Source organism: Lagenorhynchus albirostris, chromosome 15 (assembly GCF_949774975.1).
Source record: "Lagenorhynchus albirostris chromosome 15, mLagAlb1.1, whole genome shotgun sequence".
NCBI lineage: Eukaryota > Metazoa > Chordata > Mammalia > Artiodactyla > Delphinidae > Lagenorhynchus > Lagenorhynchus albirostris.
Genome location: NC_083109.1, coordinates 23,154,445 through 23,170,333, shown reverse-complemented (window position 1 = coordinate 23,170,333; position 15,889 = coordinate 23,154,445). Strand labels below are relative to the sequence as shown.

At 55.0% G+C, this 15,889-nt stretch overlaps 1 protein-coding gene across 20 annotated transcripts in view; it reads left to right on the top strand.

Moving 5' to 3' along the window:
* Positions 1–15,889, top strand: part of EPB41L1 (erythrocyte membrane protein band 4.1 like 1) — a 127,019-nt gene that overhangs the window by 90,551 nt on the left and 20,579 nt on the right. For 5 of the 20 annotated variants that reach the window (XM_060124832.1, XM_060124835.1, XM_060124831.1 and 2 more), the window contains 6 exons: positions 1,187–1,335; positions 2,172–2,207; positions 4,589–4,771; positions 13,382–13,570; positions 14,079–14,186; positions 15,234–15,644. In XM_060124832.1, coding sequence (XP_059980815.1) covers positions 1,187–1,335; positions 2,172–2,207; positions 4,589–4,771; positions 13,382–13,570; positions 14,079–14,186; positions 15,234–15,644 — 1,076 coding nt within the window. The remainder of the gene's footprint in view (positions 1–1,186; positions 1,336–2,171; positions 2,208–4,588; positions 4,772–13,381; positions 13,571–14,078; positions 14,187–15,233; positions 15,645–15,889) is intronic. The other 15 variants (XM_060124840.1, XM_060124839.1, XM_060124845.1 and 12 more) reach the window with 10 other exon arrangements.

Here is a 15,889-nt window from a genome sequence, read left to right as displayed (position 1 = left end):
TGCTGAGAGCTGAGGTTTAAGCAAAGGGCAAAGAGGGCTGTGCTGTCCTTCTGTCCTCCCCTGCAGCTCCCATTACCATGCTGGGGGCTGAATGAAACCCAGATTGTTCAGGGCAGCAAAGGTTGGCCCAGAACTGGTGAAGTTCATTATCGAGGAAGCCCGGACTCTAAGCCAGGAGGCCTGGGTCCCTGTCCTGATTCACTGAAAGGTTACCAGTGAGACCTTTCTCCTTTCAAGGTCTCAATTTATCCTCTGTAAAGTGGGGATAGTAATTCCCATCCTAGCCATCAACACAGAGTATTATGTGGATCTAATGAAATAATGTGCATAAATGGGCAGTTTGTCAAGCGATATATACGAATAAAAGGGATAATTATTCTTTAAAAAAAATCTGTGCCCATCCTGAGGATAATCTGTACTCTGATGATTTTAATGCAGTATTTTCCAGCCATTTTTTCCACTGAGACACAAGCCCTGGGCATAGTCTGGGTTTTGCCCAGTGTCTGATATAAAGTCTATAATTCCATCCCTTTCTTTCCTGTTCAGAAAAGGACTTTGGAATGCCAGTGAGTGAGAAAGATGTTAGTGCAGGGATCCCCTTGATTTCTCCCTAATTTAAAAAGAAGGTAAATCATGTGCAAACCTCAGGACTTTAACTTTCACTAATAAAAGCTAATCTCACAGTATCTGTGTCTTGTTAAATAACGGTCAAGTGAGTATCTGCTACGACCACCACAACAAAGACATTTGTGAGCCAACACTGATCGAATTGGCTCACTCTGAGCCAGCCGCTTCTCTGAGACACATTAGCTTCTCTGTTCCTCCTCCCAGTTGTCTGAATTAGGTACTGTTTGTAGATGAGGAAACTGAGGCCCAGAGAGGTTGTATAACTTACCCAAGATCACACAGCCAAGAAGAGATGGATTTGAGATTTGAACCCAGGCTCGAGTGCTGTAGAAATCAGGGGAGGGCCTGGCGCTGGAGGTAGCTCTGGCTCTCACCCCCTGAGTGACCTGGGGAAGGCCACGCCACTCCTCTGGGCACTGGCTCCTTATCCCCAGCGTGTTGAGGCTGTGGTGGTATCTGCTCTACACCAGTCATGGTTGGGCGGGCGGTGGGTTGGCTCCTGTTCCCTGTGCCTGGGAGGTGACTCACATGGCCGCCCGGCCGTCTCTGCCCACTTCAGCAGAGTTCTCTCGCCCAGCCTCGGTCAGTGAGAACCACGACGCAGGACCTGACAGTGACAAGCGGGAGGAGGATGGCGAGTCTGGGGGGCGGCGGTCAGAGGCTGAGGAGGGAGAGGTCAGGACCCCCACCAAGATCAAGGAGTTAAAGGTACGAGCCCCGCTTTCTCGTACCCTCTGACCTGGGCGTCAGGAGGCTGATCCTGGGTGTAGGCTCAGCCTTGACCTTCAGGTGCCCTCAGCGGTGGCCGGGCACCCTTGCTGTGCGGCGCACCACGGACGGGGCCTTGCTCTTGGGCCGTGCTCAATACCTGGAATCCGCGGGTGGGGGTGGGGCACGCTGCCCACCCTGTACCCTTCCTGGTGGACTCTGGCCTCCTCTTGCTCACTTCTAATTTGCCCTTTTGCCTGTGATCTGGATCTGCACAGCCCCCTCTCACCCATGATAGGATGTCCCTGCAGGCCACAAGGGTGAGGTTCAAGTTCCTGCCGCCCGCCCCCATTTCCCACCAACCTGTGCGCACGCTCACGCAGGCCCGCGTGGCCTGAGACTCGCAGGTGTTCACTCACAGACGTGTACCCCCTCGCCCGTAGGGTTATGCCCCCAGACGTGCAGACAACGTGCACACGCACACGGGCATGTGCACGCAAAGGGTGTGCTGGGTTTCCATCATGCACCCCCACCTTGGGAGCACAAGCCCCTGAACACACACTGACAGCAAGAAGCATGACTCTCCAGAACCCCACGTCCCATCTGCCGAGTGTGATGGGCCGCTTTGCCTCCAGGCCTCCCGCCCCCTTCTTCGCCTTCCTGGGCTCCCTGCTTCACGCCCCGTACCTTCTGACGACCTCACTGCCCTGCTGGTGGCCCACCCAGCTTCCCAGAGTGCTCTGGGCTACCTGCTGGACCAGGCCAGTCGCGGTATCTCTAATCCATTTGCTCTACTGACCCTGCTGGTTCCTTTTCCTCCTCCCACGTCCCGCTAGCCGGAGCAGGAAACCACGCCGAGGCACAAGCAGGAGGTACTGCATGGGGCCTGTCCCCACCCACCCAGCCATTCACCCACCCCAGCTCATTTGTCATCACCCCACCATCCATCCCAGGCTCACATCCCAGCACCACCTCAACTTAAGCTTCTCCTCCGCTCCCGGCCATCCTCCTCCCTCACCCAACCCCACCCTCCATCACCCCCTCCCCAACTTAAGCTCATCGAGAGACTCCAGCCCCCCCCAACCAACCACCCATGTTTTCCTCCCTCCCCACCTCTCCCTCCCTTTCCCAGCTTCGTGCTCTGCCTCTCCAGACCACGCCGTGCTTGCTTCCCACCCACTGACCATCCCCCACTGTGTCCCCCCCCCCGTTCTTCCAGGCCATTCTGTGCTTTCACTGAACTCATCTCCACCCCCATCCCCCACCCCCCCACTCCCACCCCAAAGCCTTCTTTTGACTCTTCTCCTCCCTGTACCACTGTCTTGTCATGCCTCCGCATCTGTGTCCCCTGTGTCCCCCCCCACCAAGCTTCTTTTTGTATCTATGGGCAACCAGATGTGGGAGTGGGGGGGTGTGGGGAGGGAGGGGCCTCAGAGCACATCTGTCTTCTCAGCCCCAGGTGCACCTCCCGCGGGCGGGGCCCCTGCTGCTCCAGCTCTGCCAGGAAAGCCTCCTCCTCCCGTTTGCTGCTTCTCTCAACACCCTCATCCTGTGCTAACCACTTCTCCTTCCCTTTCACATAGTGTCCAACTCTTCCTTTGATACTTAACTGCAGGAGAAATGGGTCTGTTCTTGGGCTGCTGAGGGAAAGGCCAGAGGCTGGGGCGTCAGAAAGGCCTGGCTCTTGGGTTTCAGCCCCAGTTCTGCCACTGACTCTTTGAGGGTCTTGGTAAAGTCCCCTCAGGCCCCAGTCCCCCATCTGCACAGCAAGGCATTTGGACTAGGTTTCCCCCAGGCCCCTATCCTTCAAGGATCCACTGCTCCCTTCAGCCTTGGGGAACACCACATGCTCACAGGACCAGTGTGGCAGGTTCAAGATGGAAGGTCACCAGCCACATCTTAGGTCTGTGGCGGCCCAAACCCACCCACCTGTGCACCCTCCCTCGGGTTTGATTTCTCAGACAGACGTTGTCCTGAGACAGCTGCTCAGGAAGGGATGCAGGCGGTACAGACAGATGACTAGAGGGAAAGCAGAGCCTCAGTGGCATCGGTTTCCTTCCTTAGTTAACTTAGGAGTCAATCATAGTGGATCCTCGGATGCCAGAGATAAGCCCAGGGGAACTCTAGCCTTGTCCAAGGGCAAGCCTGCCTTCCAAGTAGTTGTTCCAGAATCACTGATCTGACTTTATAATGAGCTGAGGTTGTCTATTTCTTGTCCTGAGTCCTCAAACAGCTTTGCAGATAAGGGTCCTTGGGCTGCCAGCGCACCTGCCCTGCCTCCAGAAGTAGGCAGACTACTGCTGGTTCCTGTGCAAAGGCTGGTCCTCACTTGACCTAAGGGCAAGGGTACCTCTGTACCGCCCAGAGCTCCGACTTGGCAATTTAATAGCGACACTTCTATGACTCCAGCTGTACCTGGCTCGGTTCTTGTGTCCAGCCTTGGGACTTACCTCCCTTCTTCCTGGTCTCTAATTCTAATCTTCCTGAACACCCCACAGAGCCCTAGTTTCTCTGTCTGGCTGTATCTCACCCTGTCTGCCCTTGAGGAGTTGGTACCCACAAGGAATCTGGAAGATCCTGGGTGGTTGGGGAAGGTAGTGGCTCACGGCAGAGAACGCTAAACATCATCTCTTCCTGGGCCCTGGTGTGGAAGCAGGGCACATTTCTCTGGATGTCCTTGGATTTAGAAGGGCCCTATGGGGCCTGAGCAGTGGCACACGTTGGGCTAGGAGGGGCCTAGACCGAGGATCCTGCTAAGCACAGTGGTCCAAGTCGTGGCCAGAGGTAGGCACCAGGATCCAGGAGGCCAAGCGGTGGGCCAGAGCAGCCCAGTGAACAGGACTGGTGATTTCTCACTGTGCTTTGGTTGTAACCAGAGGGAAGTCACCTCTGCGCCTTGTGAAACTAAAGGGAACTTACCCAGACCTGTGGGATTTGGGTTGACTTAGGTGTTCCAAGACCAGGAGCCAGGCAGGGGAGAAGAAAAGATGGTACTTGGCCAGAAGTCTCCTCTCCTTAACCTCAAGTGCTTTTTGCTCTTCTCTTTAATCTTGAGTGGTTTGTGTACCTGTTGGGGCTAGTCATCCCCGCCCTGCTTGGCTTATGGGACGCTGTGAGGGTGAGACAGGGCCGTGGATGGGAATCACCTTGCTGATGTAGGGCTGATGGGGACCATTACCATTTTCACCACGCCTTGCATCCTCTTCTTGGAGCTGTTCCTCTGATACCTGACTGTCCTCTCTGTACACCCCAGTTCTTAGACAAGCCAGAGGATGTCTTGCTGAAGCACCAGGCCAGCATCAACGAGCTCAAGAGGACCTTGAAGGAACCCAACAGCAAACTGATCCACCGGGACCGAGACTGGGAGCGGGAACGCAGGCTACCCTCCTCTCCCGCCTCCCCCTCCCCCAAGGGCACCCCTGAGAAGGTCAACGAGGTAGGTCTCACCCGAACCCCTCACCTGGGGCCTTGGGTAAAGACGGTGGGGAAGGTTGCTATGTACTGACTTACCCTCCCCCTCCACGCCCCGTTGCTGCGTAAGGTGGTGATGGAGATAGGGCAGCAGGTTAAGCTGAGGAAGACAAATTCACTCACTCTTGGAACCCTGGGCCCCAGGGACCACCTTGAAAAACTCAGAAGACTCACCGTAGCATGGTGTATTTCCCTTCCATCAGCCAGAGTGTAATGGGGAAAGGGTGCTGGTTAGAAATGCAGGTTCTGGGGCCCCAACTCGGACCTACTGAATCAGTATTTGGAGGTAGAGCCCTGGAATCAGTATTTTAAACAAGTGCCCCAGGTGATTCTCACACACACAAAATTTTAAGCATCCTGGTAGTTCTGTCCAGTAACCAGACCCTTTTGTGCCTATTGTGAAAACACAGATGGTGGGAGGGTTCCTTCCTAGGAAGATCCTCAGAGCCCACCAGAAGGGAACAGATCCTCTAGGAAAGTCAGAGCTGTTCCTGGTGCTCCAGAAAAAGATCCCACATGACCTGTCTTTCAGAGTAGAAAGCATGGGGTGTTTTCTCATTGAAAAAGAGAAAGATAGGATCTTGAGAATTCCTGTATTTATAATCCCAAGCTGGAATTTTTAGCACTGCTAAATCTTGGCACTCTTTACCCCCGTTTTTTTGTTTGTTTGTTTGTTTTGTTTGTTTGTTTTTTGCGGTACGTGGGCCTCTCACTGTTGTGGCCTCACCTGTTGCGGAGCAACAGGCTCCGGACGCGCAGGCTCAGCGGCCATGGCTCACGGGCCCAGCCGCTCCGCGGCATGTGGGATCCTCCCGGACCGGGGCACGAACCCGCGTCCCCTGCGTCGGCAGGCGGACTCTCAACCACTGCGCCACCAGGGAAGCCCAGCCCCCGTTTATATTAGGTGTTTTCTCTCCAGTGCTGCTGCTTCCTGGTCCTAAACCCTTCTGAGGTCTAGCCTTACAGTGCCTGGGTTTGAATTCCGGCCCTGCTGCCTGCTCGCTGGATGACTCTGGGCTTGTTACTTAACCCCTCTGAGCCTCCGTTAGATAGAGATAATAAAAGCACCTAGTTCCCAGGACTGTTGTGAGCATCCAATGAGATAAAACATGGAGGGGGCAGCAGAAGACCTAGATGCTCAATGTGAGTTACTTATTGTTTCATTTGGAGAGCCTTGGAACTCTCCCACGGAAGGTTCATTTCAAATCAGAATCCTTTTTAAAGTTGGGAAGGACCCTCGGAACCCAGTTGGCTCGAGGTCCTCATTTTACACATGGGCACGGAAGCTCAGGAAGGGGAAGGACTTGATCAGTGTCATAGCTGATAGAAGACGGGGCAGAATCTAATGTTCTTATGTCCCAGGCCACTGTATTTGCTATTAAATCACAGCTGCCTGGGAGCAAGACCAAATCATATGAAGCTCAGGAGACAGTCAGTTGTGCCCGTGCTGCCCTTTAGAGCTTTGAAAACCGATGATGCAGCTGTGATCTAATAAGTGAGCCTTTGATTGAATCAGCACTCCCGTGGCCTCAGCATGCCGGGTACCAGGGCCTTGTCTAGCGAGGCTGCTGTGGTAGCTCCTTGGCCGGTGATTCACGACGCCAGGGATGCCATGGGGGCCTCTATGGCTGGTGCCATGGAAGGAGGGCAAATCTCTTCACCCACTGAGGGCTTCTGTGGTCACCGCTGGCACAGTCAAGACACTGAAGACCCTGGATGGGGCCATGGGGCTGGTCTAGTGATCCAGTTACACACGCCCCTCCTCCTGCCCTGAGAGACGCCTGACCAGAGTGGCCTCTAGTCAGTCCTGAAGTCGGTGAGGTGGATGTAGAGGCTTCCAAAGGGGTCAGACTCCAGCAGAGAAAGGAAGGCTGGGCCCTGGAGGGCTGGACTCCGGGGAGCTGAGATGCTCTGAGCAGCCTGGCATGGGGGTGCCCCACCTGCTGGTGATAGCTGGAACTGCCAGAAGAACTGCGTCTCATTAAAAGGTGGAGTCTGTTCCACCTCCCATCCCCCCTACTGCCTCCCCGCAAGAAGTGTAGTCCATTGCTGGAGAGAAGTCTGGTCCAGGAGCTCACCTTGGAGCGATGGACCTTTTAACTGGCTTACAGGTCCCACTGGCATTTAGAGGCTCTTGAAAATTTGGGAGAGGAGAGGAGCTGTCGCCAAGGACTGGACTGGGTCCTTGGGTGAGTGACGTCACTTCTTGGAAGCCTCACTGCCTTGTCAGTCCATCTAAAAGGGGACCAAAATTGCCACTCCACAGTGCTGTGGGGAAGGTCGAGTGAAATAATGGATATAAAATCACTTTATAAACTGGAAAGTGCTGGACAGTCCTGGGGCCACTGCTGATGGTAACTGGAATCCCTTATTCAAATATGGGCTCTCATGGCGTGGCTCCTTCCTGACCTAAGGATGCGGGATTTACAAAGCTGGGCTATTCACGGACTCTGTGTGTGTGTCTCTCTCCTGCTTTCTGTCCCTCCCTCTCTGTCTCTCCTTCCCTTCCTCCCTCTTCCCCTCTCCTCCGGCCCTGGGCCTCCCCTGCAGTCCCAGAGGACCCAGGACACCTCTCAGCAGGACTTGGCACCTGAGCCTGGAACGGCCACAGGCTTGGAAGTGTTCACTCAGAAAAGCCTCGCAGCATCTCCTGAGGTTACTGTCGTCACCTCCCCACCCACCCAGAACCACCCTAATAATCTTAAGAAAACCCTTTCTCTGGGCTGAGGGGGTGGGCCAGACTGCCCTGCAGGTGGGAGCAGTGGGTAGCTCATGTTGGCCCCATGCTGTGACAAGTGAGCGACCCCTGTCCCAGGGGTCCATAATGGGCCAGCCCGTCCCTCATCCATGGTTTCTCAGGAAGGATAGGACTGAAACCATTCAAGGAAGACAGAATGGTCTGAGTCGCCTCTGGCTTAAAAAGGGCAGGTAGAAATGACCTCTCAGGTCCCGCTGAGGCAGGTGACCTGGAGGCAGGTTCTGACTGCTAAGCTTGGGATCAGGGATCATGGCACCTAAATACCTCTGCTCTGAGGTCTTGTCTCTGTTCAGAAGCCTGAGTAAGGTCTAGCAGTGACTAATTAGCCCCTCCATCCCCTGCTTCCATTCTCTAAACTCCCCTTGGAGTTTGGGTCTGTCAGGGTCCCCAGGCAGGCAAAAGTGTGTGTGTTTCACCAGGGAGCATCCTTGGGGTTGTACAGATGTCGGTCCGGCAAGCATTCTAAATGAGGAGAGCATCACTTCTCTGCCCAGGATGGCAGTAGGCCGAGGGTCCTCGGAACTTCCTGTGCCCCTGCGTGGATGCCGGGTGGAATCCAGGCCCAGGAGCAGGGGGCTGCATCCTCCCTCTTTGCTGGGACTTCATAGACTGTCGGGATTGGAAGGGACCGATTGATCATCTGGGTGAAAATTCCTTCTCTCTGATAACCAACCCTGCTCTGTTGGCGTAGTGTGTACGAGGGCATATACCGTTCTCCATTCCCAGAGAAAAATTTTGTAGCTGCTAGAAACGTCCTGAAACTGTAAGAGAGCCGTGAGTCAGCTGCGTAAGTGGTAAAACATAAATCACAGTTCTACTCTGCATTTTTCCTAAATGTAAAATTAAAAACAAAGCTAGGAGCACTCTTGAGAGAAGCTGGACAGGAGTCAACAGCATCCCCAGGTTAGGGAAGCAGTGGTGCCTTGGAGCACAGAGATTCGCGCAGAGCCGAGCACAGGTGCCCTAACTTGGGGGGGGTTGCAGGGTTGGGAGGGCAACATGCACCCTTCACCAGCATCCCTGAAAATTGTCCGTCCAGCCTGTTCCACAAGAGTCAACAGCATCCCCAGGTTAGGGAAGCAGTGGTGCCTTGGAGCACAGAGATTGGCGCAGAGCCAAGCACAGGTGCCCTAACTTGGGGGGTTGCAGGGTTGGGAGGGCAACATGCGCCCTTCACCAGCATCCCTGAAAATTGTCCGTCCAGCCTGTTCCACAAGGGGGCTCTCCCTGTTCTTAACAGCAGTCCATTTTGTCTTCTTCAGTCATGTGTTGGGAAGTTTCCACGTTGAATTATAACCTGCCCTTCCGAGTCACCTGCCTGTGGGCCTCACTCTGCCCCCTGGCGCCTGTAGTCCCACTCTGCATCCTCCTCCAGGAAGGCCCTTCAGAGTTCAGCGTCCCCCCTGCCCCCCAACTCCCACTTTCTTCCGCAGCTTCTCCCGTGGGTTCTAGAGGGCTCCTTGTCCTGGACCCCTTCCTCTGGGGGTCTCCTGTAAAGAGCAGGGCCCAAAATGTAACCCGGAGCTCCAGGTGGACCCTGAACAGCCCGGGGTCAGCAGATTTTCTTCCTGTCAGCTTGTGTGGGAACAGAACTGGCCCCACTCCGGCTCCCAGCTCCCGTTTCGCGGCCAGTCTTGCTGCAGTGGCTCCATCTGACAGCAGGGGGCGCTCTGAGCAGGCACTGAAGGTCCCCTGGCTCAGTGGAAAGAATGGCCCGGCGGCTTCCCTGACATCTTTTATCCTGTGAATTGGGTCAGAGAGCCAAAGCTTTCCTCTCTTTGCTCAGGCTCTTTCTCTCTTCAGGATTTTTACTTGTTAGATGCAGAGCCTCTTCTTCCCTCTGGGAGCCTCAGTTTCCCCTTCTGAAATGAGGGTAACAGGACCTGCTTCACAGGTCGCCATTTGGATTAAAGTTAATAACTTCTCCAAAGGGCTGACACTGCCTGGCACATAGTAACTAAATATAAGTACATGTTTCCCTTTTTCTTTCTGCAGAAACTTTCTGTTCTGTGCCAGCTCCCACCCCACTCAACCTAGTTTCTAAGCTTCTGGTTGCTAGAAACTAGTTTCTAGTTAGATGTGGGCAGGAATGTTCCACAAGGGGTCTCATGGACCATCTTTGGCCATCCTTGCCAGGCTGATGGTGTCAGTACAAGCTGAAATGGGAGCAGCTAAAGGCGCCTGCTTCCCAAGTAGAAGAGAAAGGAGGCTTTGTAGGCTCTCAGAACTCTTCCCTCTGGGATGGTTCCAGTGTTGTTGTCCTGAAAGCTTGACAACCTGAAGTAGAATCTCCGAAACCCACGCAGGTTTTGTCTGGGCCTCCCCCCTTCCTTTTCTCTCTCTTTCCTGTTGGCAAGATTCTCTTAATGAGGTTTGATTCCCTGACAATCATGGAGATTTTGCTAAAATGGAGCAGGGGGAGGGGAGGGGGAGGCCAGAGGGCTTATAATGCTCCCTTGAGTCTTCAGAATCCTTCAGATCTTCTGGGATCTGACAGACTCCTCACCAGGTCATAACCTGAATTGGAGCCCAAGCGCATGGGAACCTGCCCCCTGCTGCAGTCAGGAGCAGTTTTCGGCACATCTTACCGTGGAGCTTTTCACAGGACACAGGATCAGAGACCGGGTTCTAGGCCTGCCTTTGCCACTGGCTCACTCTCTGACCTTGGGCACGGTGCTTACTCCCCCCAGCCCTCAGTTTCCACATCTGTGCCATGAGGGACTTGGGTCAGAGCAGTGGTTTCAAAGGAGGGAGGCACTTTGGGACACTAGGGCAGCCCAGGCCTCCAACTTCCACAGGGGGGGCCCTGTATCTGTGTTACATATTGGATTGCCATCAAGATTTTGTGTGAAGAAAGTATTCTGTAGTTTTGAGAAGATTTAAATCCCATTGGCCTTCTCGCGTTGTTGTTTGCACCTCGCGGCTTGCAGGGTCTTAGGTCCCCAACCAGGGATCAAACTCGGGCCCCTGGCAGTGAAAGCACCGGGTCCTAACCACTGGACCACCAGGGAATTCCTGGCCTTCTTGCTTTTTGAACAATTCTAGAAGTCCATCCTTCCCTCCTAAGTGTTGCTTGAAAAACTCTAGGGGAGCTAGAGGGCTGTTTTGTTGATGGTTGACAGTGCTGTACTCTCAGTGCTTTGGACCAGTGATGATGCTTGGATATTTAGATCTTTTCCTTCTATGATACGTTCAGGTCAGTCCTCTTCCAGTCTTTCTGTGGATTTTGTTAGAATTCTCCAAGAACAGGCCTTGGTATTTGTTTCTTTGGGAATGAACCCCACAGAGTTCAAGCTGTTTCAGCCATTGCAGCGACTGGCACTAACCCCTAGAGCTGGCCATTTGGTATATTTTGGTCTAATCTCTTTCCTTCCAATTAGCGCTTGCGGAAAGGTCCGATTTCAGGCTGTGGCCTGTGAAACTTAACTCAGTGCCTCCCCGACAACTCGACATCAGATCGCAGTTGGGACCCATATTCCATTGGCTGTAAGTCAGCAAGGCTCTCAGGCATTCTTTTCCTGACTCGACTGACTGTGACCTTGAAAAAGTGACTGACCTTCTCTTGGCCTCAGTTTACCCATTTGCACAAGTAGGAGATTGGACTGCAGGAAGTCTTAGGAGTTCTTTTGGCTCTAGCCTTCAAAGATTCCATGTGATGTAAGCTGCTTTCCCCTCTGACACTGGCAGCCTTATTATTAAAAGAGGAAGAGTCCTGGACCATCTGTGGATTTCCATTCCCCGATGGTTAACACGGGGAGGGTATGAGACCGCATCCCATTTTACCCGGTTAGGGTGGTGGTTGAGGGCATCAGTAGATAATTTGTTGGGTGCCTTGATGGGAAGAGTAGCCTTGATGAGGCTGACCTGCCTTCCTGTCCCCAGCCAGCTGACCTTGACCAAGGGGGCAGGTGGACCTTGGTCCCTTCTTGCAGAGGGAAAAAGTGAACCCATTCTTAAGGTGCCTGATATTTCATGTTAACTCTTCTTGCTCCAATTAAAACGCAGGGTTCAGAGCATTGGGTATTTATAGAAAGAGAGTACATTAGGCCAGAAGAACTCAGTCTCCTAAAAGTGACCGCCACACAGCAGGAAGAAAGGGAGGCAGACCTCGCAGACATGCTTGCTGACGGCAGACTCTCCAAGGTAGACGTCCTGGTGGACAAGTTCACCTTTCAAATGGCCACAGAAGAAAAGGTGGGAGCCAAAGGAGTAAACACACAGCGACAAGGAAGAATGATCACGAGCCCTGAAGGCTTCAAGTCAGTGTGGGAGGAAAGCCCCTGGGTCAGGGAAGGCCCAGGAGGGGCTTCTCTGGCTGCAGGCCGCACGCTGGCAGGAACGCTCCCAGAGGGCTCCTGGTTCAGGGTGGACCCTGGGGAGGCAACCATCAGGAAGCAGCGGGCCTCCAGGGATCAGCTGGAGGGCCCGGCGGAGCTAAGGCAGAAGTGGGAGGAGTTCCAGGCTTGCGGAAGACCCGCCACCCCGGCCACTGGCCCTGCAGAGGTGGATGTCCCCTCTCCAGCCTCCGACACAGGAGGACTCCGGTCGTTTCTGCTGGACCCAGCCTACACAGAAGCCAGAGCCGACTCGAGCGATGAAACCGACACTTCCTTTGCAGAGAGAAGCTTCTATTTAAACTATGGAGAGAAAGAGTCTGAAGACCAAGTCCTCCCTCCGGCCCTGGAGGAGAGAGAAGAGCACTTAGATGCCCCACCTGGCTGCGAGAGCAGGCGGAAGCTGTCGGAGGAGCTCACGGAGAGCTCAGAGCTGGACTCCTCAGGCCCATGGGGCTCTGCTGCCGCTGTCGGCAGAAACAAGCACCACGAGGGTGAAGCCCACTCAGCTTCCTCAGAGGGAGGGGCGGGGCCCCCCAGGAACCAAGGACCAGATGACCTGGAGGTCTCTGTCAAGCAGCTCGGAAAGGGACCTTCTCCAGGGCTGATGTTTGCAGAGTACGAAGCCCGGTGGGAGGTGGAAGGAGAGTCTACCCACCCAGCATCCTCAGTAGCTGCAGAGGAAGAGGCCCCCCAGAGTGGAGATTTGATGGGAAAGGCTGAGAAAAGTCCCCCAGGAGAATGGAACCACTCACCTCACAGAGGAGGGGGCATGCGTCCAGACCGCCAGGCCTGTGTCCTTCCGTGGGCCATCCCTCCTAGCGATGTCAGGAAGCCAGCCAAGCCGGACAGAGGCAACTTCCTGCCCAGAGAGAGGGGACCAGTTCACACCCAAACAGGAGAACCTGTGACAGAGGACAGCAAGGCCCCAGCGTTTCTTCAGATGGAGGAGGTGATCACCCCCCTCCCAACCTCGCCCCGTCCCTTTGTGGCTCAGACATCTCCAGAGGAAGCTTCTTCAAGCCCAGCCCCTTATGGGTCGGGGGAGCCTGTGCAGCTCAGGGACCGCTTTGGAGAACAGTCCCCCATATTTCTCAAACATGCCCATCCTCCTAAAGAGAGCCCGGAGCCCAAGGACCGAGTAGGGCTGGCTGTGACCCCAGACGGAGGTGAGCGCAGGGCCCCTCCCATCGCCAGCAGGAAGCCCAGAGTTGTCCCTGAAGAAGCCCAGGGGTTGCGGTTCCCTTCAGGGAAGCAAAAGGAGATGACCTCTTTCCAGGCTGGGGGTCAAGAGGGCTCCCTGGAAGATATTAGCAAGACCTCTGTGGCCAACAAGATTCGGATCTTTGAGACCCACGGAGCTGAAACTCGCTGGGCGAGTCAGGGTGAAACCAGGGCCTTTGCAAACGAGTTGTCTTCGGAGGCCTCTGTGGGGCAGGTCGAGCAACAGCGGAGCAGGCGTTTAGACCTGGGATTTGCTCAGTTTCAGCTCCCAGAGGACTTTGCTGCCCCCAAAGCCACACATTCCTCCATGATGCCGCCAGCTACCAGACACTTCTGGGAGGGCATTTCTACCCCATCCCCCCGGGAAGGATGCATGGACGTCGAGCTCGTGTCCCCCAGTCCAGGCTGCGAAACTACACTGGAGGAAGCTACTGGGGGAACTGGCCACGTGAGCCCCCGCCCCCATGCTGCCCCCAGCCCGGGAGCTGACCGCATGCCGCGTAGTTCTTTAAAAGCATGTTTCTGTGGCCCCTCGTCATTACTGCCACCAGAGGCTGCTTGTCCATCCCTATGAGTTCTTTTCCCTAAACGGGCCTGAGCGTAGCCCAGGCGGAATGATGGGTTCATCTGCTTGGCCCATGTTAGCTTAGCCACACAGACCCTCGGCTTTTGGTGTGACCTGGTTCCCTGGAGGGTCACACAGCGCCGGTGGAGAAAGTGGCACCGCCTCCAGCAAACTACACATTTTGCTTTGCCTTGCTGCCCGCACCTGCTGGGTTCCTACCGTTTTGCTTGGCTTGTCCAACGATCTTCCTTCATCCTTTCCCTTCCCTGGTGCTCCTGCCTTGGGGAAGCTGACAGTCCAGAGGTTTCCATCCTTCACTTCCGGCTCCCTCTCGGTCCTAGTGCCAAGTTCCTTTCTGCCTCCTTAAGACTAACTGTCTTCTCTAATCCAGAACAAATCCGGAGACGCGGTCAGGCAAGAGAAGCACGTTACCAGCTTAGCAGCGAATCCCCCAGGAAAGGGGGGGCACCTGAGATTCACCAGCCCCTCAGGCCCGCAGGTCTCTGCAGCCCCTCGGTGCCCTGATGACCTGGTCATCTTCGCCTGGCCAGGGTGCATCGCTGCCTTAGATCCCCACCTGCTCTGGCAGCGCCTCTTGTGGCAGCTCAACTCTGGCTTGTCTGGAATGAGTCCTCACACCTCTCAACCTTCCGGAAGCTGGCTAAAGGGAGGCTTGTCTAGCAAGTGAATCTCTAAGTGCACCGAGTCTCTGGAGCCTGAAGCCAAGTACTTTAAAAATATTTGGTGGGGCTTAGATTGGTCTTAAAAAAGAATGTCGTAAAACAGCCAAAAATGTGTGTGGTGTTTAATCCCTGACAGGCCAGTTGAGAGGTATGTATGTCGGACAAGAGTTGCTGGTCCCCCTCCAGCACTTCCTTGGCCTGCTGTTGTCAATTACACTGATGGGAGCAGAACCTCCACTCACGGAGCTCAGGGTTGAAGTGATGTAGCGCCCAGCTCCCACGAATTACCCGGTGTTGCTCCTCCCTCTAGACGATGCTGACCCCTCCCACGGAGACTCAGTGGAATTGACAAACCGTGTTGGCTTCCTCTTTGTTCCTCAAAGCTCTTGGCTCCAGCCTCTCTGCCTCCCTGTCCTGGGTGGTCCTGAATCCCTGGGTCTCCCTCCTTGGTTTTTGCCTCCTTGATGTCCGCCTGCACGGATGGGCCTGAGGTCCGGGCTCCCATCCCTGCCTTGTGCGCAGTGCCGCTTCTGATAAGCTCCCAGATCCAAACCTTGGATGGGGCCTCCTGTCCAGGACCAACTGGCAGGATGTTTGCTTTGTACTTGCTTCTGCCGTCAGCCGGAGACCCTCGGAAAGGAGTGTCCTCGCTCTTGAGAAGTGTTCTTTTTTTTTTTTTTTAACCTTATTATGGTGTCAAAGAACCTTTCCGGGGGTGTTTTTCTTTTCCTGACCTCCTCTTCCATTTGGGGCATCGAATGGCCCCGAGATTTCTTCTGTCATTCACCATCTTGATTTCTCTCTTTCTCTCTCTCTCTCCCCACATCCCACACCCCCATTCCTTTGATTTTACCTGGCCATAGAGAGCAGGGCTGAGGGAGGGCTCCGAGGAGAAAGTCAAACCGCCACGGCCCAGGGCCCCAGAGAGTGACACGGGAGACGAGGACCAGGACCAGGAGAGGGACGCGGTGTTCCTGAAGGACAACCACCTGGCCATTGAGCGGAAGTGCTCCAGCATCACGGTCAGCTCCACGTCCAGCCTGGAGGCCGAGGTTGACTTCACGGTCATCGGCGACTACCACGGCAGCGCCTTCGAAGACTTCTCCCGCAGCCTGCCTGAGCTTGACCGAGACAAAAGTGACTCAGAAACCGAGGGCCTGGTGTTCTCCCGGGATCTCAACAAACGGGGCCCGAGCCAGGATGACGAGTCTGGGGGCATCGAGGACAGCCCAGACCGACGGGCCTGCTCCACCCCGGATATGCCCCAGTTCGAGGTACAGTGGAGCACCATCGGGACCCGGGCCCACCGGGCACTGCATGTTCAGAGGGCCCTGGGCCATGTGTGAGAAGACTGAGCCACCAGCCTGAAGCTCTGTTCCGTGTTGCATGACCGCCCCTCCGCAGAACAGCATGGTTCTGTGCTCGCATGTTCGGCAGCTCGGTTTACCCCTAACGTGCACTCCTGGGCGCTTTAACCCTGTGACCCCATCTCTTGCCTGAGGTCAAGTGATGACAGGCA